Source organism: Girardinichthys multiradiatus, chromosome Y (assembly GCF_021462225.1).
Source record: "Girardinichthys multiradiatus isolate DD_20200921_A chromosome Y, DD_fGirMul_XY1, whole genome shotgun sequence".
Taxonomy (NCBI): domain Eukaryota; kingdom Metazoa; phylum Chordata; class Actinopteri; order Cyprinodontiformes; family Goodeidae; genus Girardinichthys; species Girardinichthys multiradiatus.
In genome coordinates this window covers 20429136-20453982 of record NC_061818.1, presented here as the reverse complement: position 1 = coordinate 20453982, position 24847 = coordinate 20429136, and the positions used below count along the sequence as shown (strand labels likewise).

General features: G+C 38.8%; 1 protein-coding gene across 1 annotated transcript in view; it reads left to right on the top strand.

Annotated features, from left to right (window-relative positions):
* LOC124864216 (cytoplasmic phosphatidylinositol transfer protein 1-like) overlaps window positions 1-24773 on the top strand; it is a 90788-nt gene extending 66015 nt beyond the window's left edge. The window contains exons 2-9 of the mRNA XM_047358902.1: window positions 4397-4545; window positions 10577-10665; window positions 11631-11638; window positions 13670-13741; window positions 17349-17444; window positions 20425-20580; window positions 21097-21160; window positions 23214-24773. Coding sequence (XP_047214858.1) covers window positions 4397-4545; window positions 10577-10665; window positions 11631-11638; window positions 13670-13741; window positions 17349-17444; window positions 20425-20580; window positions 21097-21160; window positions 23214-23524 — 945 coding nt within the window. The 3' untranslated portion in view covers window positions 23525-24773. The remainder of the gene's footprint in view (window positions 1-4396; window positions 4546-10576; window positions 10666-11630; window positions 11639-13669; window positions 13742-17348; window positions 17445-20424; window positions 20581-21096; window positions 21161-23213) is intronic.
* Window positions 24774-24847: the final 74 nt, after the last annotated feature.

Below are 24847 nucleotides of genomic sequence, written 5' to 3'. Positions count from 1 at the left end.
TGTTTTCCTATGACTACTGCAATACCTTAAAGGGCAGTACACCTATTGAAACGCAAGAATAGACACATCAAACCAATAAAGCACCTGTGAAACGTTTGCATGTTCTATACGTAAACTGATTCATTTCATCTTCACACAAAACTTCATCCAGAGTGAGCTAGTTGGTTGAAAAGCTTTAATGCTTCAAGAATGTTAACGTGACCTTAACTGGAAAAGAGTTCATTTCATGTCTGCTGTATCATTTCTGTCTCAGTTTGGACATGTTGTATGTTCCGCATCATTATTCTGCCGACCCAGTGATGACCCATTTTCAGTTTACTGGTAGAGTTCAGATTGTTGTTATTTCAAGTTTTCCAGATTTTCAGGCACATTGGAAGAGACACAAGCCCGCAGCACTATAGATCCTCCACCGTTTTTGACTGTGGGCTTAAGGGGCTTTTCCACATATTTAGATTTCTCTGGCGTATTTGATGCTGAAAGGCTCAATCTCATGTGACAAAAAGTACGTAGTTCTAGTTGTTTTTTATCAGGGCTGTAAATGTATACAAGTGTAGTTAGCTGAGTAGCTTTTTTTTTGTAGCCATTTCCCAACTTATGAAGAGCTACATGTATCTTATACTGGTCTTTCCAATGTTCTTAAGAATGGTTCAGAGAAACCAGCCTCTCGGTCCACCCATTGTACTCCCAAGACAAAACAGGAAGTCAATGATTCTGTCATATTGAGTTTTGGAGGTAGGACCCAAATGCAGAATAAGGTTGAAATGATAAAAAAGGTTTAGTGAAAAATAAACTTAAAAAACTTGCAAAAGACCAGGTCAGAAACTCAGGCAGGTGAAAAAACATAAACTGAATGAAAGCAGTAGCATACAAATCCAGACATGGAAGAACTCAGGACCAGACCAGGGCAAAGACACAGGGCAGGTAACAAGGTGTAAACGGATGTTAAAAGAAGGAACCAGCAGTGAATAATTGAAACCAAAGAGCTGAAGTACAGAGGGGAGAGAAGAGTAAGCCAATGAGCAAGGAGACTGGCTAATCAGGAGCTATATGACACAGGTGTGAACAAGGGCTGCAGGGAGATAGAGGGAGTGAACAATTGAACCTGATTAGCAAGGGAAATAATGGGACATGAAGAACTGAACAGAAGATAAACAAAGAGACTAGACTAGATAACAAAACCAAGGGAAAACAGATCTAAAGAGAAATGTAACTAAACAGAAGAGATCTAATAAACCTGAATGAACAGAAAACACCTTATCTTGTAAAGATAAATTGTCTATGGTATGTTTAACTGCATGTGTAGATTTCACTCTTTAGCAAACACAAAGTATGGAATCAAGCACATTGGCTATATAAGCATATCTCAATATAAGCTCACTCATTTGTCTCACTGAGTTCTTAGAACTGTCATTTTTCTGTCCATGGATGAATTTTAATAACATCTTATCACTGTTCCAGACATTGTCACATGTTTGTTGTTGTAAATGTGTGTGCAGTCTCCAGGATTCTGGTTGTATTCTCACAGTAGCAATATTCTTGATTAACGCACGTTTCCACCACCAGCTGCTGTGTTAGAAGAAGGAGCCAGAAAAACAGAGAAACACACACAGTTTGGGGTTTTGCATGATCTGCTGATCTTTTTCTTTTAAACATGCACTTGGTGACACACTTGCATAATAAACCACAATCACTAAGCATGCATAGTGTTTTATAAGCATGATTCCTGATTTTTGGTATCTTTTTGCTTCCCTTCGCAGCTGAAGATGCCTAGATGTTGAGTGCTTTATTTAATATCACCAACTTCTTCTCTGTAGTTTTCTTTTGGATTTTGTGTTGTTTATTCTGTCTGCAAATAATTTTTTGTTGAACTTGTGATTTTCTTCCAGTGTTGCGCCAAAATAAAAACAAAAAAGATTCATGAAGCTAAACTAAACATGCTAAAATATTGGTATATTAATTTTTCAGTTAGAAGACATCAGGAAACAAGGAAACGAATGACAAACGTCAATTTATGATTTTGATTTTATTTGATTTTCTTAAGAAACGTCTTTCTTCTTCTTTGTTTCATTTGTTTAAAGTGTCCTTCAGTTGACTTACTTGCAATGGGAAGCTCTGTAAGAATTGGCACAATTCCCTACCACAGTACTAATGAATTCAAAGTTATGCAGTGAAGTGGAGAAAAGGTTCTGAACTGCTGTAATAGACCAAACATGGTGAGTTCAGTGAATATTTTGAAGATAAATGAGAGGAGGAAAACTAAAATAAAAAAAATTAGGCAGATATGTTTAGTGACATGTAGGACTAGAAGAGCAGTTAAAACTGAAAAAAAAAACTCATATATTTCCGTCATGTCAGCCCTTGATCCTGCCCAACGACTATGCTGTCTTCAGAGAGAGAGTTAGAGATTATAATAACCGATTATTCATGGCCACTCTGTCCTGAGCCATGGCCACTTCTCCTATTTTGTCATTAGACAGAGATTTGCAAAGACAACAGTGAAAACAGCTTGTCATTCATCAGCTGCACCTTTCAGGTAAACAACAGACCAAAGTACAATGGTAGGTAGGGAGACTGGCACAAAAGCTGGACCATTTATACAAAATGTCCCAAACCTGAATTAATGAAAGGCAACAGAAAGAGGATGGTGCTTCATGTTAATTCTCTCCGGTTTGCCATCAGAATGATGAGGGGATTGCTTAGTGGTCCTCCCGAGTGGGCACTTTGCCTCTGTAATTTCCATCCAGCGTGGAGATTTATGTGTACTCTCTTTGCACCCACACTCTAAACTGACGTCACATAAGAAGTGTATCTCTCAGTTTTTTAACTTGTCTATTCATCACTATCATAGCAAATCAAAAAGAGCGGACAAAACAATGCATTCGCTTCTCATGGCAGAAGATGTTTTGTGATAGAAGGAAATAGGATTGGACTGTTTGTTGTGATTTGCTCCAAAGATCTGCTTTCACTTGCATAGCTCGGATTTAAAGTGGAAATCTTCATGATGTGAAGCATCTGAATGTTGCGTTTACATGTTTTATATTCATTTTTATTTGCCTTTGGTATAATTTATAAGTTAATGTTCAGGATCAAATTTAAAAATAATGTCATATAGGCTGCTGACAAATTATCATCAAATAGTGGTAAACAGTGATTTTAGGAGCTGAAATTAACAAATAGAATGAGAAACTTGCCCCTTACTGAGAGCAGTGCCCCTGTTTTACACAATAGTTTATTTGGCTAATTTAAATTGCTATATTATATTATTAGTATTATTATTTTATCTCACCCACGATCTATAAACGACAATATACTCCTTCACTATTTTGCTTCATAATATACTGAACACATATGTATATTTGTAGAGCTTCAACTAATGTTATTTTTGATTAAATAAATTCCTGATTGATCAACCAGTGATCAGTTTCTTCCTCTACTACACCTGACTGGTGACAGCGTTGTTGTGGCACAGTTATATTTCTGCCAGACTCCAACAGCTGTGCAGTCGGATACACCAGCATCAACGTTCCTGCTGGGATTAATTTGTCACACCTCATTAGTTTCCTCTCATGGTCAACAGACGGAAAAATTTGGCATTGCGCAACAAAAAGTTATACTTCGAGCTTGTTGCCCAGTTTAAACTAGCTCTGCTCTATTCCACTACACTATCATATTTCTCTGTCGTCCATGCCTGGGATTTTATAGCTGGATGGACAGAGTTCTTGTCCTCTTTTTTTCCATTAGCTTAATACAGCTATCCTTGGTTGGTGCACACAGGGTTGGTGTGTGTCAGCTGAGTCCTGGATGACCCCTTAACATTTCAGCACAGCAACATAAGTTGCAGGGCTCTATCTGTTTCCCAGGCACAAAAATAGGTCTACAAGCAGTTGGAAATCTGTCATGGAGCATCCCTTCTCCAACGCCTGCCGTTTTCTGAATGTATGGAAAATATTTGCCATGTGACACCGAGTCCAGCCTGTGAAGGAAGCTCAAAATGACATTGTGACAGAGCCAAGTGTGTCAGTCAGTGCTGAGTGAAAGATTGTGGTGCTGACTGATTTATCACAGGGAGGCCCAGGGAGAGAGTCACTAAACCTGTTGTTACTTCTGTTTTTGTTGTTATGTTTGGTCTGGATTGTTACTATGGTGCAGACAGCCTCAAATAGAGCCAGCTTTGTTTCTTAATGGTGATAATCCACCTGCTGCAGGAAAGAACACTAGCTGTATAAATTGTGTTTTCACTTTATTATTTTTCAGTGGCTGCATTTATCTTGTTTTATTATCTAGATACATTGACTTCTTTTGCTCCTGTAAGAGCACAGACTGCTCGAATTGACCAACATAAATGTCTAATTATCATCAAGCTTTTCTGCTCATATGTCCTTGCTCTGTCTTCCAGTACCGTATCGGCCAGCTGTACATGATCAGCAAGCACAGCCATGAACAGAGTGAGCGGGGGGAAGGTGTAGAGGTGGTGCAGAACGAGCCCTATGAGGATCCAGAACACGGATCAGGCCAGTTCACAGAAAAACGGATCTATCTCAATAAGTGAGTATTTTTCCTGCCATGTCTCAAATCATGCTGTCAAAAAGAAACTTTGGCATTTCTAAGATTTGGGGGCCTGTCCTGACATGTTTTTTCAAATCCTCCACTTATACCTGCTGTATTAGAATTTGATCCATATTTAACTTTCGGACCCTCCCACTCAACAGAATCTTTTTGTTTCTATTTTTCCTTCATCCTCTCTTCTTCTAGTGCTTTTACATATTGGAATCATGTTTGGGTTTGGTTATTTGCTTGTCTTAGGGTAAGGGTCATTGTCTGAAATCCAGCTCATCAGTGTTTTGCACCAAACAGAAAAATATATGCATTTGACCATCGAGGAATTATTTTATGTACAGTCCCATGAAAAGGTATTTTTATTATTCATTTTCCTTCAGAATGTTTTGTTTAGTTTTTTTTTTTTTTTTTTTTTTTTGTCAAACGTACATACTCAGATCATCAAACTAATTTTACTATCAAATAACCCCAGCAAAAACAAAAAACTGTTTTCAAATGATGATTTCATTTATTAAGGGAAAAAAGCTATCCAGCCCAGATTAGAGCTATGTGTATATACTGTAAAATTGCCCCTTTGTGAAATAATAGATTAACCGTAATTAAGTATACTATTTTGGATAAATTTCACTAGGTATACCCAGGTCTGAAAACAGCCAGCCCCGTATAATAAAAGAAATGTAAACCGAACCTGTCTGTCAACATGAGAACTTAATGCAACAATTGAAAAAAGAAAAGACAGAAAAATTGTCATTGACATTTATCAGTATGGAATACATACATCATGTATGTATGTATGTAAAAGATCATTTCAATCTTGTGCTTAAATCTCCTCTAATAACATTTATTCAATTAAATTAAATTAAATAGATGAAGCACATTGTCATTATAACCATTATACTTATCACCTTATTGAAAAACAAAACACTTTGAAATGTCCCGGTAAGGATCGCCATACATAATCATTATTTTGACCATAGAAAAGAGAAAGACAACCACTGCTAAGGTCACACTGCAGAACTTGCAAAGAAATTTATTTAAACTTTGTGTTAAAGCTAAATATGTAATTATCTATACATCTTGTAATTTTGAATGTTCTTTGACATTTTTGCAGTTTTAATATCAAAAGCAAATCCGCAGTATTAAATCTGTGGCTTAAATAGGATAGTTATTCCTGTATTTTTGTGCAATAAATGACATGTAGGACTTTATATGGCAGTCATGGAAAAACTTTCAACCTCCATAGAAATAAAAAAAAAAACTCACAGCTAGCTGAGGACTTATTATATTAGTGATATTTTATTTGATTTTAATAATCTTCAGTATGCCAATAGAAATTCCAACTGATGGAGCTGCCAGCGATTAAAAAGTGCCAAAAGAAATTTGACAAAGACAAAAGGATGTGGCTTTCTTTCTCTGTACGGCTTTCAATCAAACTGATGTTTTAGTCACTGCTTTTAATATGTGATTATCCATCAGAAAATGTTCACCGATCTGTTCATCAAATCTCTAAATGATTTTACTACATGAAAATGCTAAATTTAAATTATTTTATCTATTAATAGTGCTAAATTAAAAACACCAGATATGGCTAGGCATTTCTGTCATGTTTCAGTAATGAACAAAGTGAAAATGTAATCTGATATCTGTTTTCATCATCCCTCTACGTATTTTTCAGCTTTAAGTGTTTGACCTGCTGACAAATTTGATAAGCATGAAATTGAGAATCTGATTGTCTCTTCTGAAGATTATAACTGAATTGGCTGCTGTGTGCAATTGTATTCTCATTTATGAATTGGGTTTGAAAATGGTACTTTATCACCAGCTGCACAGAGTTTATTTTTTCATCCTATCAGGAACTGAGCAAAAGAATAAGGGATTTTCTTTTATGCAAGATATATGAACACTTAGGCTTTTATTGAGAAGACTGATGGGAAGAATCTCACTGAAAGCAGACTCAGGAGACTCTCTGATTTCCTTTTTCCCAAGCTATAAAGTTGAAGATATGGAGGTAAATAGATGAGCTTGGGGACAATTAGAATTCAAAGAGATAAAGAGAGTTTTTGTTTATCAAAACATGGTGCTAATACAATAGCCTCTGTACTTTTTTTGTGTTTGAATAAATCACTCTTGACCCATTAAATAGTCCAATCTTACAGTTTTCTGTTCGGAGACAAACCTATTAGTCATAGTAATGTCATTTGAAACAACTGATTTCTGTCAAGAAGTGAAAACTCAAGTTTAGCTGTGCTGCTTTGTGGCTAGGATGATTTAGATGTTATGTTAAGCACTGAACCAAGGTAAGAGATGGGTGACAGTTTAATCCTGCTGAGCATGCTGACAGTCAACATAAGTTGCACAATAAGGTCAAAGTAATTTTAGCTGCTGAATTGTTTCCGATCAGACTCTCAGAGAGCATACATATCATTAAACCTATTTATAATATACATTATGAGGGAACTAGAAAGAAAAAGCTAAAATCTTTATTTTGATAACATAATTTTGCAAAAACAGTGCCTTGTTAATGTCTTTATACCCCTTCTTGACCCTTTCACATTTTGTCCTGTTAATACTACAAACAAGGTATTTTATTGGGATTTTGTGTGAAAGACCAACACAAAATTGCATTTAATTATGCAGTGGAATTAAAACAGATGTTTTAAAAGCTTTAATAAGTGAAAAATTGTGGAATGCATCCTTATTTATCCTACCTTACTCTGATAACCCTAAATAAACTCAAACGAAACAAACAGCCTTTAGAAGTCCCCTTGTTCGAGTCCATCTGTGCGTGATAAAGTTTCAGTATGAATTCAGCTGTCCTGTAAATGCCCTCAAACATTTAGAGAACATAACTAAACCAACAGGTCAGGTCAGGGAGAACGTTTTGATGATGTTTGAAGAACAGTAAGGTTATAAAACATATATAACTGCTCATCTTGGCTGAAACGTGGTGGTGGGGGTTCTTTTCTTCAGCAGGGAACAGAGAAACATATTAAAGGCTGCAAAAGACTTGAGACTGAGGTGGAGGATTATTTTCCAATAGGACAATGACCCTAATCATACAGCCAGAGCTATAATGGAATGATTTAGATCAGAGCATATTCATGCATTACAATGGACCAGTCAAAGTCCAGACTTAAATCCAACTGAGAATCAGATATATAACTTGAACATGTTTGTAATAAATGTGTACATTTAACCTTACTGAGCTTCAGCTATTTTCCAAAGAAGAATGGGCCAATATTTCATAGATCCAGAGGTGGAAAAGGGGTAAAATGCTTGTAGTCATTTGTTTGAATTTAGTCATTCATTTTTTTAAATTTACAAATAAAGAGAAATTATATGAGCCATTTGATGGCCTAACATGCCTTGATGTAAAGAGATGGATTTTAACTTTATTCCGGACAGAAGGATCTGTTGTTTTGCAGAATTTTATCCATTGTTTTATACTGATAAAACACAGTGAGATAATCCAAGGTGAGCACGGTCTGTTGAACAAACACCTTATTGCAGTCTCTCCCAGAAAACGCTGGCAAAAAGAGAGCAGCAATGCCAAGAGACAGGTGAAGTGGTTATAAATGACAAGCGAGTGTGCCTCAGGGACAAATGAACTGTCATTCACAGTCCTAGTAGAGAAGAAGACTACTTGATGGGTTGTACATAGGAGGTAAGTCTGCTCCACTGTGGTTGTCTCTGTGTGTGGGGACACAGAGGGAGATGAGGTCAGTGTAAGTGATGGATAATTTGAGCAATTGCTGTCAGATGCCGAAACTGGCTCTCTCCGCCCACAAACCACCTGTTACTGTGTTATAGCTGCAGTCTGTGCATGTGAATGTACGTGTGTGGTGCTTGTAAATAAAGCGGTGTGAGGACATGGGACATGTGACCAGTCTGCAGTGTTTGGATATTACACCCTGGCTGAATAACAGAACAGTGAAGATGGGTCGCAGTGGTCTCCTTCAAACCCGTTTAACTCAAATCTCTTCCAGACGTATACAGTGCCTTGCAGAAGCATTTACATTGCTTGAACCTTTCAACATTTTGTCACCTTTATGACAACCACAAACTTCAATGTATTATACAGATAATTTATTGTCATTATTTTATAATAGTGAGGGGCTGCAAGGTGGCGAAGTTGGAAACACTGTTGCCTTGCAGCAGGAAGATTCTGGGTTAGACTCCTAGCCTGGGCTTCTTTTTGCATGGAGTTTGAATGTTCTCCCATGCATTCGTGGATTCTCTCCAGGTACTCTGGCTTCCTCCCACAGTCCACAAACAAGACTGTTAGGTTAATTGGTCTTCATGAATTGCCCTTAGGTTTGTCCTGTGTGTCACAAGCAAAAGGAAAAAGATGATTTTGCAAACAAAATTTGGAAAAGTATGATTTGTTCGTTCGTTCGTTCGTTCGTCGTCTTCCGCTTATCCAGGACCGGGTCGCGGGGGCAGCAGACTCAGCAGAGACGCCCAGACGTCCCTCTCTCCAGACACCTCCTCCAGCTCCTCCAGGGGGAGCCCAAGGCATTCCCAGGCCAGCCGAGAGACATAGTCCCTCCAGCGTGTCCTGGGCCGTCCCCTGGGCCTCCTCCCGGTGGGACGTGCCTGGAACACCTCCCGAGGAAGGCGTCCAGGAGGCATCCGGTATAGATGCCCGAGCCACCTCAACTGGCTCCTCTCAATGTGGAGGAGCAGCGGCTCTACTCCGAGCTCCTCCCGGATGGCCGAGCTCCTCACCCTATCTCTAAGGGAGTGCCCGGTCACCCTACGGAGGAAGCTCATTTCAGCCGCTTGTATCCGTATGATTTGTATTTGTATTCAATCCCCTTTACTGTGATAGGTCAATTCTAAATCCAGTCCAACCAATCCCATTATATCTAGTAAAAGCAAACGGTAGCTCTGGAGGAGTTGCAGAGATCCACAGATCAAGTTGGAGATCTGGTGAAACTTTAACTGCTAGCTTTATATTTCACAAATCTGCCCTTAGTCATAAGAAGACCCATTTCAAGTTTGCCACAACACATTTGGATGTGGAAAGAAGATCCTCTGGTGAGATGAGACCAACATTTTGCAGCAGAAGCATATTCATGTGTCCCAAACTCCCAAACTAAATCCAAATAATCTGTAGCGAGACTTGATGGACAGATGCTCTCCATCCAGTGTGACTGAGCTTGAGTTATTTTGCAAAGAACAGGCAAAAATGTAAATCTTTAGATGCTGGTAGAGAGAATAGAAAGCAAATAATAACAGTGTATCCATTTCTTTGCAATTAAGCACTACTCTAAGCTGGTGTACAACATAAAATGCAATAAATATTCAGGGGTGTGAATACTTTTGCAAGAGACTGTGGGACAGAAAGGCGCTAATGATGGATGTAGGTGCTATAATAACCACAGACTGCTTTAATATTATATTAAAAGCGAAACCTGGTCTGTGTTATCAAACGGACGTATCCAAAGCTGGATATTGATGTTCAGGTCAAATCTAATTTGAGCTTAACCGCATCTGATCAGATTCAATTATGACTTTAGGCTCCTCTCTTTCCTTCACATGTTTTTTCATCTGTGATGATTGTTGTAATGTCAGTCATTTCTTTTTTATTCACCTACAGTTTCTCGTGTTTCCATAATCTGTGGCCTGTCAATTTTTCTCTGGTTCTCCATTTACAATCCATTTGTGAAGAGAAACGGCTGCTCCTCTGTATTTTACTTCTTGTTAACCTTCCATGCCTCCTTCTATATCTATCACCATGCACACTCTAGTGAAAGTTGCCTGCAGGGTGCAGGGTGTAATCAGTGTAATCAACTTTCCCAGGGGCCATCATACCCTCATTGTATGGTCTCCATTATGACTCCACACAGCAGGATGTTTCTTATTGCCCGGTCCTGTTGATGGGCCAAAAGAAAAGAGTTGAGAAAGTAAGGCTTAATTTGACTCTGCTGCACTTAAGTTGTTTGTCTAACCAGTTTCCTCTCCTTCTTCATTTTCAGCTTGCTAACCCAAACCCTCGTCTTTCTGTGTGTTTTAGCAAGCTGCCCAGCTGGGCCAGAGCAGTGGTACCTAAAGTTTTCTACGTCACAGAGAAGGCTTGGAACTATTACCCATACACTATCACAGGTAATACTTTTACAGCATATCCCCTAGAGGTGACTGTGGCTTTGGCTCAGTAGGAAGAGTAGTCGTCTTGCAATCAGAAGGTTGTGGGTTCAATTCCAGCTTTCTCCTACCATATGTCAATGTGCCCCTGGGCAAGGCACTTAACTTCAAGTTGCCTACCAATCTGCGTATCACTGTGTGAGTGTTAGTGAGTGCAATTGGGTGAATGTGGCTCTAGTGTAAAAGCGCTTTGAGCGGTCTGTATGACTGGAAAAGTGCTATATAAGTTCAGTCCATTTACCATTCTTTTTTCCATGGACATTTATCAAACTCTTATTATGTCCAAATTACAAATTCAGCAATAGCAACAAGTTTGAAATCATACTGAGACTCCTTAGCATCTAATCAATATTTTAAAAGCTTAAAATGTCAGTGAATGTTTTAAATATATTTTTAAAAATATTCTGACATTATTTTGACATCAAGCAGCAAATTATAAAGTTTTTTATAATATCAGAACCTAATAGTTTGTCTTTGAATTGTATATTGTGATCATGATTGGATTGAGCTTAAGTCTGCTAAGAATTTTTAAGATGTTCGGTAGGTTTTAGTATTTTTGAGCATAATTGGCGTACATTTCTAAATCAATATTAGCGCAAACAAGCGGGTCATTAATGTGTGAAGAGAATAAGATTGGTTCAAGTACGGAACCTTGTTGGACCTGTATTGGGGTTGGCTGTTGATTAAGACTGGCAGGAAATGGAGAAGCTAAAATTTAACTTTTTAGTAGAAACTTTAATTTCTTGAAAAATTCACAGAACAGCACATGGTGACAGCTAAGAGATTAAAAATAAAGGTGCTTTTAATGAGACTAAAATGTTTTTTCTGAAGCCTAATGGTATATACTGTTTCATTTCTTTGTTCTCTTCTGCCCATCTCTCCTGTGCCTCTCACTCCTATTCATTAAACTGATGGTCTCTGATCAGAGTACACGGTGAGTACTTTCACTTACTGCACACATGTGCACACATACACATTTGATCCACGACACTTTGATCCAAGATCTGACATATTGGTTGAAAGAGAGATTTCCGAGACATGTGCATTACATTATGTTATATGCCATAGTTATTTATTTATTTTTTTTACCTTTTTTGTTCCATTATCTATTTTATATAAAAAAAAAAATTTCATTTCACATTGCTACTTGTTACAGAATGGCAAATTGTTTTTGTTTTATCATAACAATACTTTGTTTCTTGGGTTACACAGTAACTCTGTAATTTTACACAAATCACGCAGAATTGGTTGTATTCTATGTAACATGATTGTTATGTCATATCGTGAATCCATTAAATCTTATACTTGTATTGTTTGTTCTAACTTAGCCTGATATGGCCAAAGCACATCATTACACTGAAAGTCCTGCAGAATTTTGCAAACTCCCCATTTTTATATTTGTTATGGTAGGACCAAAATAATTGTTTTCAGGCATTACTTCTAAACAACCAATTCAAATTAAGATGTTGTCTAATGTTTGGGATGGCAATATGGTGACCCTAAATTGCCACACTTTCTTGCAGACGTCTAACATTTTGGAGTTTCTTTTTTTGCCTCCCTTACTATCCCCCCGACTATGTGTGGTGAAAAGAGAAACTAGGGTCCTGTATAGTGGGCAGTGGCTAAAATAAATAGGCCTCTGTCTCATATCCCATTCATACTCCAGGGAAACAGCAACTTAAAGTAGTAGAACGTAAATAAAATAAAAAAAAACCTTAGTAACATTTATTTTAATATGAATTATTCATATTAAGAGTTTAGATTTTCCATTTTTTTATTCTATTTATACAGGTCACTGTAAATATGGAAAGTTATTCTGACAACAAATTTCGTGGGAAGATTTGTGCAATTAAATCTGTAACTACATGACAGAGGTAGTCAAAAGCAAACACTAAAATCTGTTTACTCAAAGAGGTCAATCTGACAGCTTACTTGACCATTGCTCACTAAGCTGTTTAAAGCCTTTATTGGGCTATTGTGGACATTTGGGTCTTTCCAATGAGCTGTGAGATTGTTTACTTGTTGGGTTTTTGTGTAATACATATAAAAAAAAGACCCTCTACAAATGATGACTCTAGGTACCATGCAAAGGAAGTCAAAATACTGATAGGCAATCTTATGTTCATTTAACTCAGACAATGTGAAAAAACAATGCGAATTATCATTGGTAAAGATGCATGACTGTTTAGTGAGAGTGGTGATAAGCATTTGTATTTGTATTTTGACAGACAGCAATAGAAACCAGTGTAAAACAACTTATTGGTTCTGCTTACAGTCACAGTCACCTTGATGGTGTGGCTGCCGATTCACTGCCAGAGGTATCATTGTAGTCACAGCAAGAACGGTGTTGTGTCCTTGATTGTCCCTTCCCCTGAAGAAATATATTGCTGTTTCGCCATCCTGGGGCGAAAGGGTTTTGAACAGAGACTGTTTTGGATAGGAGAGAAGAAATGTATTCTCTTCACCTATTTAGTCTGATGAATTTCATACTTTGCCAGAGGATCTTTAGAGGAAGTAGGTGTGCTCAAGCTATCATTTTCTGTGTTGTAAATAAGCATCGTCTTGGGACTGTTTTCCCCACTGAATAAATTTATTTCTTTGGTCTGAAATTGTCCGACTGCAATGAAAGATTAATTTATTTTTAAAAATTTAACCCAATGGTGACAGAAGTTATCTGCATCTTTACATTCAGTTTTATATGGGATATTTTCTATGTAGCGCATTGGTTGCATGATAAATGGACATTTTAATCTTTAACTTAAAAACTGTTGAACAGTATGCAATATGGCACAGAATAACACATTCGAGTTTACACATAAACAAAAGAGTTCTGTAATAAATAAATCTACAAAGTAAGAAAATAATCCTTAGAGCTGAACATTAATCAGTGTAATTATTTTGCGATTAAAGACATTATGGTGCAAAATAATGTCTTACCATTTGATCCTTTTTCTGCTCCATCCAGTGCTCCTTCCTGCCCAAGTTTTCCATCCACATAGAGAGCAAATATGAGGACAACAAAGGAAACAATGATAATGTGAGTACATTTCAAAATCTCAAGCGCTTGGTGAAGAACTGTGTGTGCAAAATGCAAAAAGTCTAATCTTCATTCTTCAATAGGGTTTAGATTAGGACAGTTGCCATTCCTCTATTGGCTGTTTTATTGGCTCATCTTTTTATCAAACTCTATCATCACCATTTTCATGCTTCAGGGCCTCCACATCAACTCTGAATTGCTTTTGTCGGAGGGTTATTGATTCATTGTGACTGTAAGATATAAAGAGAAAGACTCCTCATTCGGCTATATTCACATTCCAGCAGGATTCTGAGACATAATATAAAAGAATCAGTTAAATATTTTGTAAATCAATTGCCGCACATCAACATCTTTCTTAGATGAATACAATAAGTGGTATTTTTAAAAGAAAAACAAAAATCTTTTAAATCCACAGAGCTCAACATGCTGCTAAAAAATTAAATACGCTTTAGATTTACTGCAAAAATGTTGCAAAAAAGGTAAAAATAGTTTTGCATTAAAACATAAAGCAGAACATGCTCAAAAGTATATGTAATCATTAGTGCCATGACATGCCAGAGGACTGAATTTCCACAGAGGATTTGTTGCAGGAAACATTTGATACTGATATGGATGATAGAGAAATAAATGTACTTGAGAAACCAGCTCATTAGTTTGAGAAAGTCATTGTAACTGCTAAACTAAAGCTTGATTGGGTATAAAACATAAAATCTAGCTGGCCAGCTGTTTACCAATAGAGCACATCTATAATGCACTGCAATTAAACCTAAATAATAAAACAATTATCTGTTTTTAGGCTATAAATATGCATCCAACCTTTAGGATTCTTATGTGAAAAAAATAGGACACCACGTTTAATATTCTGCTCTTAATTAAGAAATATGATGTCCATTCTTTAATTATTATATATCCCTGGAAAGAAAGTATTTTTTTGCATTTAAACAACAAACATTAACCTTGTTCTACTCATTAAAAAAGACAATGAATAAAACTGCATTTGTTGTTAAGGAAAATGTTAGTACACCTGTCCCCTAAAAGCTAGTAATACATCATTGGACTGAAATTTATTTCAGGATCTTTTCTTGGAATGCTGTACTTCATTTCTGCCAAACATGTCCTCTTTACTGGTGTCCAAATAATTTAACTCTACGTTCTACTCATTTATCCATAAAGCATTATTACAGAAATCCTGTTGTTTGTCTGTGTTCTCTGGCAAAGTTTAACCTAAACTTAAACTTAAACTTTACCTTTAACCTTTCTGTTTGTATTAAAGAGGAAAGGTTTCCACCTCCTTTCCTCCTCCTTAGCCATTTTAAATTAGAATAAATTTAGGGTGTACGAACCTATTCCTCAACGTTTTCTTCCTTACTTTTTTCTGTATTGCTAAAATTAATTTTAAATATCCAATTATATGTCCGCATGTACACCGGCAGTAAGGGATGCTGTCATAAGAAGGGGGACCGGACGGTGTGTTCCAATTACAGGGGGATCACACTCCTCAGCCTCCCTGGTAAGGCCTACGCCAGGGTATTGGAGAGGAGAGTCCGACCGATAGTCGAACCTCAGCTTCAGGAGGAACAGTGTGGTTTTCGTCCCAGCCGTGGAACACTGGACCAGCTCTATACCCTCTACAGGGTGCTCGAGGGTTCGTGGGAGTTTGCCCAACCGGTTCACATGTGTTTTGTGGACCTGGAGAAGGCATTCGACTGTGTCCCTCGTGATGCCCTGTGGGGGGTGCTCCAGGAGTATGGAATTGGGGGCCCTTTATTAGGGGCCATCCGGTCTCTGTACGAGCGGAGCAGGAGTTTGGTCCGCATTGCCGGCACTAAGTCGGATCTGTTCCCGGTGCATGTTGGACTCCAGCAGGGCTGCCCTTTGTCACCGGTCCTGTTCATAACTTTTATGGACAGGATTTCTAGACGCAGCCAAGGGCCGGAGGGGGTCTGGTTTGGGGACCAGAGGATTTCGTCTCTTCTTTTTGCAGATGACGTGGTCCTGCTGGCCCCCTTTAGCCAAGACCTACAGCATGCACTGTGGCGGTTCGCAGCCGAGTGTGAAGCGGCTGGGATGAGGATCAGCTCCTCCAAGTCCAAGGCCATGGTACTTGACCGGAAAAGGGTGGCTTGTCCTCTTCAGGTTGGAGGGGAGTTCCTGTCTCAAGTGGAGGACTTTAAGTATCTCGGGTCTTGTTCACGAGTGAAGGAAGAATGGAGCGGGAGATCGACAGACGGATCAGTGTGGTTGCCGCAGTAATGGGGGCACTCTGCCGGTCCGTTGTGGTGAAGAGAGAGCTGAGCCGAAAAGCGAAGCTCTCGATTTACCGGTCGGTCTACGTTCCTACCCTCACCTATGGCCATGAACTTTGGGTCATGACCGAAAGAACGAGATCACGGATACAAGCGGCTGAAATGAGCTTCCTCCGTAGGGTGACCGGGCACTCCCTTAGAGATAGGGTGAGGAGCTCGGCCATCCGGGAGGAGCTCGGAGTAGAGCCGCTGCTCCTCCACATCGAGAGGAGCCAGTTGAGGTGGCTCGGGCATCTATACCGGATGCCTCCTGGACGCCTTCCTCGGGAGGTGTTCCAGGCGCGTCCCACCGGGAGGAAGCCCAGGGGACGGCCCAGGACACGCTGGAGGGACTATGTCTCTCGGCTGGCCTGGGAAGGCCTTGGGCTCCCCCTGGAGGAGCTGGAGGAGGTGTCTGGAGAGAGGGACGTCTGGGTGTCTCTGCTGAGTCTGCTGCCCCCGCGACCCGGTCCCGGATAAGCGGAAGACGACGACGATGTCCACATATAACATTAACATTTTTTAAGCTTGTTAAAAACTGCCATTGCCATCTTAAAATTTATAAAACGTGTGCTTATAGGAAAAGGGTTCAAATGCTTGCATTAGTATGTACACTATAAATAACAATGATTTCAAATAAACAGCTTGAGAAATAAATGTTACATGTCCTCTACAACATGAAACTGTGTCCTTGAATTTGTATTTGTCAAGTATTTTATCACACCTAAAAGCATGTTTCTACTTCAGAGCCACTTGATGTTTTGACTGGCAAAAGGAATAAGTCAGAGAGTTATGCAATAGTGCCTCAATCTATATTTTAGGCAAAAACAAAAGTCTGCAGCTCCACTCTGTGGTACATGACTGGAGGTGCACCCAAATTCTGCTGGTTTCACAGATGGTCATTATTTTCACATTTGAAGCTGACTAGAACAAATAGGGCAGTGGACTTGTTCAGTGGAAAGGTTTGCACCTCACTGCCTCCACCATTTGTACTATTGTTTGTGTTTCATTCTCCATCATCGGTTTCAGTAACCTGTCCATTCATCTTTTTGCTTATTTTTGCTTTTCATAACAGCAACAAAAAAGGCAGAAGCGAGTTTTTTCACGGTTTAGTGATGCCAAAGTGTGAAACTGTTCAGATAAGACAAGATAATTGTTCTTGTGTGAATCAGTAGGAGGAAGTCACGGAAGATAAGTTGTAACTTACATCCTATTTAGAGTCCCATTACAACAACAAAAAACAGGCACATGAGACAATCAACACAGCCTAATATCCAGCTGCATTTGTTGACAACCAAGGTGTCTATTTTACCATCGGTCAGATCTTTGGAAGTGAGCCCGAAGAGAAAGAAACAGAGTTGTGTTTTGTGGACATTGCCTACGATGACATTCCTGAGCGCCACTACAAAGAATCAGAGGTAAGAAAGATTTGAATCCATGTTTGAAAAAAAGAGAAAAAAATAGCAAAGGATCAAGAGAAAATCCACAAACTAGAAATTTAGTGGAGGGAGAACACATGGGATGTTTATTATTTGTCTGTTTTTGATCACCAGCTGGTCATCTACTTCTTCTGAGTGATGGAAGAAACCAATGCATGTACACACATGGGGGGAGGTCATATTAACAGCAGTGATTTCGCTTTTGCATGCACGCGTGCTGGCCAATCTACCGCGGTGTGACGATCATCAGAAGTGGCGCTATTAATAACCACAAGGAGTCATGACCCTGCAGCAGTGATGTTTCATTATTGACACCTTCATTAAACACCTCCCACTTGGATTTGTGGTGTTCTGCTTTTAAACTCTCATAGCTAAGAATAGCTCTGAGATTCTGTCCAATAGAAACATCTGACGTTGCATGCAGATGTAATTAGATTCAAATAGATTTACAAGTGGATTATGTGTTTGATTTTTTGTCAGTGCTGACGCTCCTTTTTAATTGTTCATTTAATTAAAGATGCAAAAAATATATACAGGTCCTTCTCAAAATATTAGCATATTGTGATAAAGTTCATTATTTTCCATAATGTCATGATGAAAATTTAACATTCATATATTTTAGATTCATTGCACACTAACTGAAATATTTCAGGTCTTTTATTGTCTTAATACGGATGATTTTGGCATACAGCTCATGAAAACCCAAAATTCCTATCTCACAAAATTAGCATATTTCATCCGACCAATAAAAGAAAAGTGTTTTTAATACAAAAAAAGTCAACCTTCAAATAATCATGTACAGTTATGCACTCAATACTTGGTCGGGAATCCTTTGGCAGAAATGACTGCTTCAATGCGGCGTGGCATGGAGGCAATCAGCCTGTGGCACTGCTGAGGTCTTATGGAGGCCCAGGATGCTTCGATAGCGGCCTTTAGCTCATCCAGAGTGTTGGGTCTTGAGTCTCTCAACGTTCTCTTCACAATATCCCACAGATTCTCTATGGGGTTCAGGTCAGGAGAGTTGGCAGACCAATTGAGCACAGTGATACCATGGTCAGTAAACCATTTACCAGTGGTTTTGGCACTGTGAGCAGGTGCCAGGTCGTGCCGAAAAATGAAATCTTCATCTCCATAAAGCTTTTCAGCAGATGGAAGCATGAAGTGCTCCAAAATCTCCTGATAGCTAGCTGCATTGACCCTGCCCTTGATAAAACACAGTGGACCAACACCAGCAGCTGACACAGCACCCCAGACCATCACTGACTGTGGGTACTTGACACTGGACTTCTGGCATTTTGGCATTTCCTTCTCCCCAGTCTTCCTCCAGACTCTGGCACCTTGATTTCCGAATGACATGCAGAATTTGCTTTCATCCGAAAAAAAGTACTTTGGACCACTGAGCAACAGTCCAGTGCTGCTTCTCTGTAGCCCAGGTCTGGGGAATGCGGCACCTGTAACCCATTTCCTGCACACGCCTGTGCACGGTGGCTCTAGATGTTTCTACTCCAGACTCAGTCCACTCCTTCCGCAGGTCCCCCAAGGTCTGGAATCGGCCCTTCTCCACAATCTTCCTCAGGGTCCGGTCACTTCTTCTCGTTGTGCAGCGTTTTCTGCCACACTTTTTCCTTCCCACAGACTTCCCACTGAGGTGCCTTGATACAGCACTCTGGGAACAGCCTATTCGTTCAGAAATGTCTTTCTGTGTCTTACCCTCTTGCTTGAGGGTGTCAATAGTGGCCTTCTGGACAGCAGTCAGGTCGGCAGTCTTACCCATGATTGGGGTTTTGAGTGATGAACCAGGCTGGGAGTTTTAAAGGCCTCAGGAATCTTTTGCAGGTGTTTAGAGTTAACTCGTTGATTCAGATGATTAGGTTCATAGCTCGTTTAGAGACCCTTTTAATGATATGCTAATTTTGTGAGATAGGAATGTTGGGTTTTCATGAGCTGTATGCCAAAATCATCCGTATTAAGACAATAAAAGACCTGAAATATTTCAGTTAGTGTGCAATTAATCTAAAATATATGAATGTTAAATTTGTATCATTACATTATGGAAAATAATGAACTTTATCACAATATGCTAATATTTTGAGAAGGACCTGTATTACAATCTCACAATACACAATATTATACTTCTTTATTGCCAATGGCCGTTCAGTACTTTGAATAACATTAAGTAAAATGTACTTATTTTCTCTCAATGACTAAAGCCTTAGAGATTTTTTGTTTCTCAAAAGTGCTTTGTCAAGCATTTTCTGTCCTTTTCTAATCTTTTGAACATGACTGCATGTGTTTTGGCAAAATAGTATACTGCATTTTTATATGAAAAAGTCCAAAAATGGTTGCAATTTAAAATCGAGGGTTGCTTCTGTGTCATTTGTGGTCTTCAACACATTCTTTTATAAAAAGCTATTTACATTGGAATAGTTGAAGCACCATTATTCAGAAGAACGTATTTAAATTAAAGTTTAATACCGTCTAACCATTAATGGTATTTGCTATTTTTTCCTTAATATTCCTCAGTCCTTCTTCAGTAAATCTGATGACACATTTCATCCACAAACAAAGGCAGCAGCCTTCATCCACCTCCTCTTCTACTGTGGTTCCTCCAGGGACAAAACGTTTTGTCTCCCACTCGCACATCTCCGTCAAGCACATGACCCGCAAGACAAATGAGCACCACAACATAATTAGTCCACAGGGAGGAGTGATTAATGTGCGTAAAGTTTGTGATGAAGTACTCTGTCTGTGCAGCTTGGCTGTTTTCTATACGAGTCCTGAATTGAATGCAGGTGTTCCTGTCCTGTAGGCAGGAAAGGGTGGATTATTCTGACTGTTTGTGAGATATAAATAACAAAGCAAAAAAAAACATGGCATACTAATTTGGATCTTTTGAGCGATGTAAAATTTACTGGAGGAGTGTTAAATGTCTCCTGATCAGCTGCCTCATCCTTTGCAGGACCTTCGACATTTTAAGTCAAAGAAGACCGACAGAGGGAGTCTGCAGGAAGGATGGATCAGCGCCCAGGACCCCATCATGTGCTCGTACAAACTGGTTACAGTTAAGTTTGAAGTGTGGGGACTGCAAACACGTGTGGAACAGTTTGTGCACAAGGTCAGTATGACAAAACCCCTGCAATGGATTTAGTTTTTTTTGCACCCTCACTTAATCTTTTTATACATTGTCAAACATTTTGGTCCCTGCAGATCGCTATCTCAGTGCCTGAAGCTTTCGGGTTTTTTTTTACTCTGGGAACATATAATCGCAGAACTGAACAAAATCTGCTGTTTTCTAATCACCCTTTTCAATGTCTGCCCTGGTCACCTCTTACTGTTAGTCCTGCCAGCAACATTTAAGCCTAATATCCCTTATTTCCCAGAAGCATTTATCCTTAGGTCAAACTGTCCCGTTTTGCTTCTTGCCTGAGGCTCACTTTGACACACACACAGTCAGTGTGACTCATGTTAATCAAATGTTTCTGTGGACAAGTAGAATCACTAGCGACAACCACATGTTTTCAGAGTTTCACCTTCAGGTTTAAGTTAATAAGATTTACATCCTCTCACCTTGAACTGCATCCTTCACACCGTCCGCTGTGATTTCACCTATTTGTATTCTAACTGTCCAAAGGTGATACGAGATGTCCTGCTTCTAGGACACAGGCAGGCCTTTGCGTGGGTGGATGAATGGGTTGGTAAGTCTTTTACTGAAGGCAGCAACAGGAATAAGAAAGTTCAGGTTATTTTTTGTCTTCAGGTCAACCATTTTGAAATACATAATGAGGCCAAGTTTTGAATGTTTTTAAAAAAATAAAACTAATAGTGTTAATTTGATAAGAACAAAATCATGAAAATGCTAATGTTTTGCAAAAGTATTCATACTCTTTGGAATGTTTTCGCACAGCTATTTTGCAAAAAACAAATTAACAAATTGCTAATTCTCCTTTGCATAACAGCTCGAGTTCAATCAGATTAGATGTTAAGCATCTGTCAGCGTCTGTTTTTAGGTGTTTTCCGATATTCACACAAATATGCTTCTGATCTAAATAATTTGATAGTTTCTCTGGTTGTATATTTAGGGTCATTGTGATGAACCAATGCCAAAATCTTTTGAAGCCTCTAACTAGGTTTTTATCCTGGGTTTCCCTGTATTTAGCTCTATACATCTTGTGACCGGCTCTGTCCCTGCTGAATAAAACTGTTATAACAGCACCATGTTTCAACATGGGGATGGCTTTCGCTTCACACTCAATGTTTTGCATGTCCAAAATCGAACAAAGGTTCGATTTTGGACTCGTCTGATCAGGGGAACCTTCTTCAACATGTTTGCTCTGTCCCTACAGCCTTGTTGCGAACGGCTAATGTGACTTCTTAAGGTCGCTTTCTTTCTTTTTCCATTTTTCAATAAGGACCAGATTTGTAGATTGCAGAACTAATAGCTGTTGTTTCAACAGATTCTCCTACCTGAGCTTCAAATCTCTGGAGCTCCTCCAGAGTTACCATTGACCTCTTAAGCTGTTTTTGTTGGGCTATCATTTACAATCTTTCTTGAAAACACTAAGGTTTGCTGCTGCATCATGAAAAAATTTACAAAGTTTTGAAAATGAATGAGAATAGAAACTTAAGAGCTAATGTGAACTATTGTGACTACCTAATTAGTTTGCCCTTCAGCCAATGTGCTCCTGACATCCCAGTAAGACAATGGTAAGCATAACATTAAATTGTGACTCTTCTGTGCCTTGCAAAGATTTTGGCTCTTCTGATCAAAGTTTTTGTCCCATAAAACAACTATTACCCGATCTTTGAAAGATTTTAAACTATTATTAAAGAGAACGTGTTTCCTTGAAATTCCTTGAAACGAAATAGAGGCTGGAGTTTATAACTCACAAATCAGCCAACAGTGTTTCAGGTCTTGTTTGAAGGATATTTATACTCATAGCTCTGTGAAGTCCTTGACCTGTGTATTACAAATGCACCTTATCAAGATTTTTTTAGTACAGTTCTGGTTTGAAAGGCAGTGAGGCCATGGTCCAACCATTTTCTTGTACATGTGATGTTATTTTGCGCTCTTTCTGTAATAAAAGGGCTTCTCATTCCATTTCTTGCTCTTCTGCAACCAAATGAAATGTTTGAAAAAATATTTGAAGGTATTTACTTTAATGTGTTCTTGCCTTTATTGTAGAAATCCTCTTTAAATAAGAAGATAAAAGTTTAGGATGAAAGCAATTTTTTTTTTTTATAAAATTTTGCAAATTTTTACTCGAACCGTTTTTTTTTTAATATTGTTGCCAAAAAGTCCGAGAAGAAAAAGGGATTTTAATGGGAAAAATCAACATCTTCATGTTTCACAGGGGTCTTATTTGTGCTGGTTTTGCAGTACACCACTGCTCCAAAATCAGCAAAAACTGTTTTCTTAAGGTCTTTCGCATTTCAGCTGACTTTTCTTTTTAGCTATGTAATGAGTCATGTACTTGAAAAGTTTCATATATTCTTTGTTAACTTGACACCAGCTATATTTTCTATTGAATTAATATGTCAATGCCAGAGTGTTGGCAGAGTGCAGATTAAAAAGGCTCAGACTGCTGACTGTTGAAAAGGTTTTAAACATAGTTTCTACAAAAATCTTTGAATTGCCTTGTGTATGTGTTGTGTTTATGTCTACACAAAAAAAAACTTGCTTTGCCTCTTAGATGGAATTGCAGTTTTTTATTCCAATCACAGTTTGTGTTCATTTCTCTGTTCCATCAGATATGACCATGGAGGAGGTGAGGGAGTATGAACGTGCCACTCAGGAAGCTACCAATTTAAAAATTGGCACCTTCCCCCCAGCCATCTCTATCTCAGAGACCCCACTGCCGTCCAGCACCCGCAGCGGCCCCAACAGTGCCCCGTCCACTCCCCTCTCCACTGAAGCTCCGGACTTTCTGTCTGTGCCCAAAGAGCGGCCCAGAAAAAAGTCCGCTCCGGAGACCTTGACCCTGCCTGATCCTGGCCGCAGGGATTCACTCTTCAAGCTGCCAAGTTTTTTCTCCTGGAACTCCAGTCCACAGCCCGAATGAGAGTAGGGCCTTGACCTCAACCTGTGGATCAGTAGAGGATGCCTGCTTTGCACATCCAACAAAGCCCCCACTCCCCATGGCCAGTTTAAGCGACGGAGGCTTTTCACAGATCTGGACATCACTGCCCCCTCAGTAGAGTTGCCAGTGTGACAGCTCTCAGAAAGTCTTTACAGGTAGACAATTCGCCCCCTCCAAAAACCTCGGTCCTGTGAAGTGTAAAAGCAAAGTTTGTTCCAACAAGAACACAGAAAAGCAGCTGCAGAGTCTCCATTCACATCTTAGAATTAGAAGAACACCTGTCCCAGTTTGCAGGGTCTTGATAAGATATTTAGAGTTTCAGTCAGTACATATAAACTTAACATGTACAGAATTTGATTTTTGCTGTTTCACATTCTCACATCTCTGACTTTTGTAACCTGGAGCCTTTTATTCAGTGTTTGTGTTTATGCAGTGGAAAAGGTTTTGACCGATTTTGTTGAACAATGTGACAGTTAAGTGATCGAGTAATCTTGTATATACTGTATGAACATGAATTAATCAAAACAATGTCAGCACTTAAAAAAGATTTTAACTGGTGACAAAGCTGCTATGTCTTCTGTTGTGTAGTTTGACAGACTGTTTTGTTGGTGTGCATTTATAGTGACTTACCTCTGCCATATTATTTTCTCCTGGTGCCATAATTTGACATTGAGCTGTCTTTAAAATATTTGTCAATTGATTGATTTGTCATACAGGGTGTGTTTTAACCAAGGTTTTATTAAGTGCTAATGTGATGTTATTTAGCTGCTATATGCATTCTGTTCATCTTCAAGTAAAAATAAGTTTTGTATGCAGTAAATCAAATTAAATTATATCCAAAACTAGTAGTTTTAACTGTAAGGAGTCTTTATTAATGAGTAAATACCTCCAAGCTGATTTACAGATTACAATGTCTAGCAAAGATATTTATACACCTATTGTTCATATTGTATATGTATGCACACATCTGGAAAGCATAGCATGCATTGTATTACCCAATTACTCAGATACCCCTAAATAAAGCCCAGAGACTTTGAAAAGACAAATATTGGTAAAGAGAGAACACCTATGTGTAATTTAATCTCATAAATACAGCTGACAATAAAACTGATGTTTACAGAGGTTCTTCTGCCAATCAGATTGAGATGCAGCTGTTTTGCAAAGAAGAATGGGCAAATATGTTGTCTCTAGACATGCAAAGTTGATTGACTTACCCGAAAATCTACAGCTACAGGGGTATGAATACTTTAAGAAGGCACTGTATCGGGTAGAAAATGAAACTAAAAAGATGAAACCCCATTTATC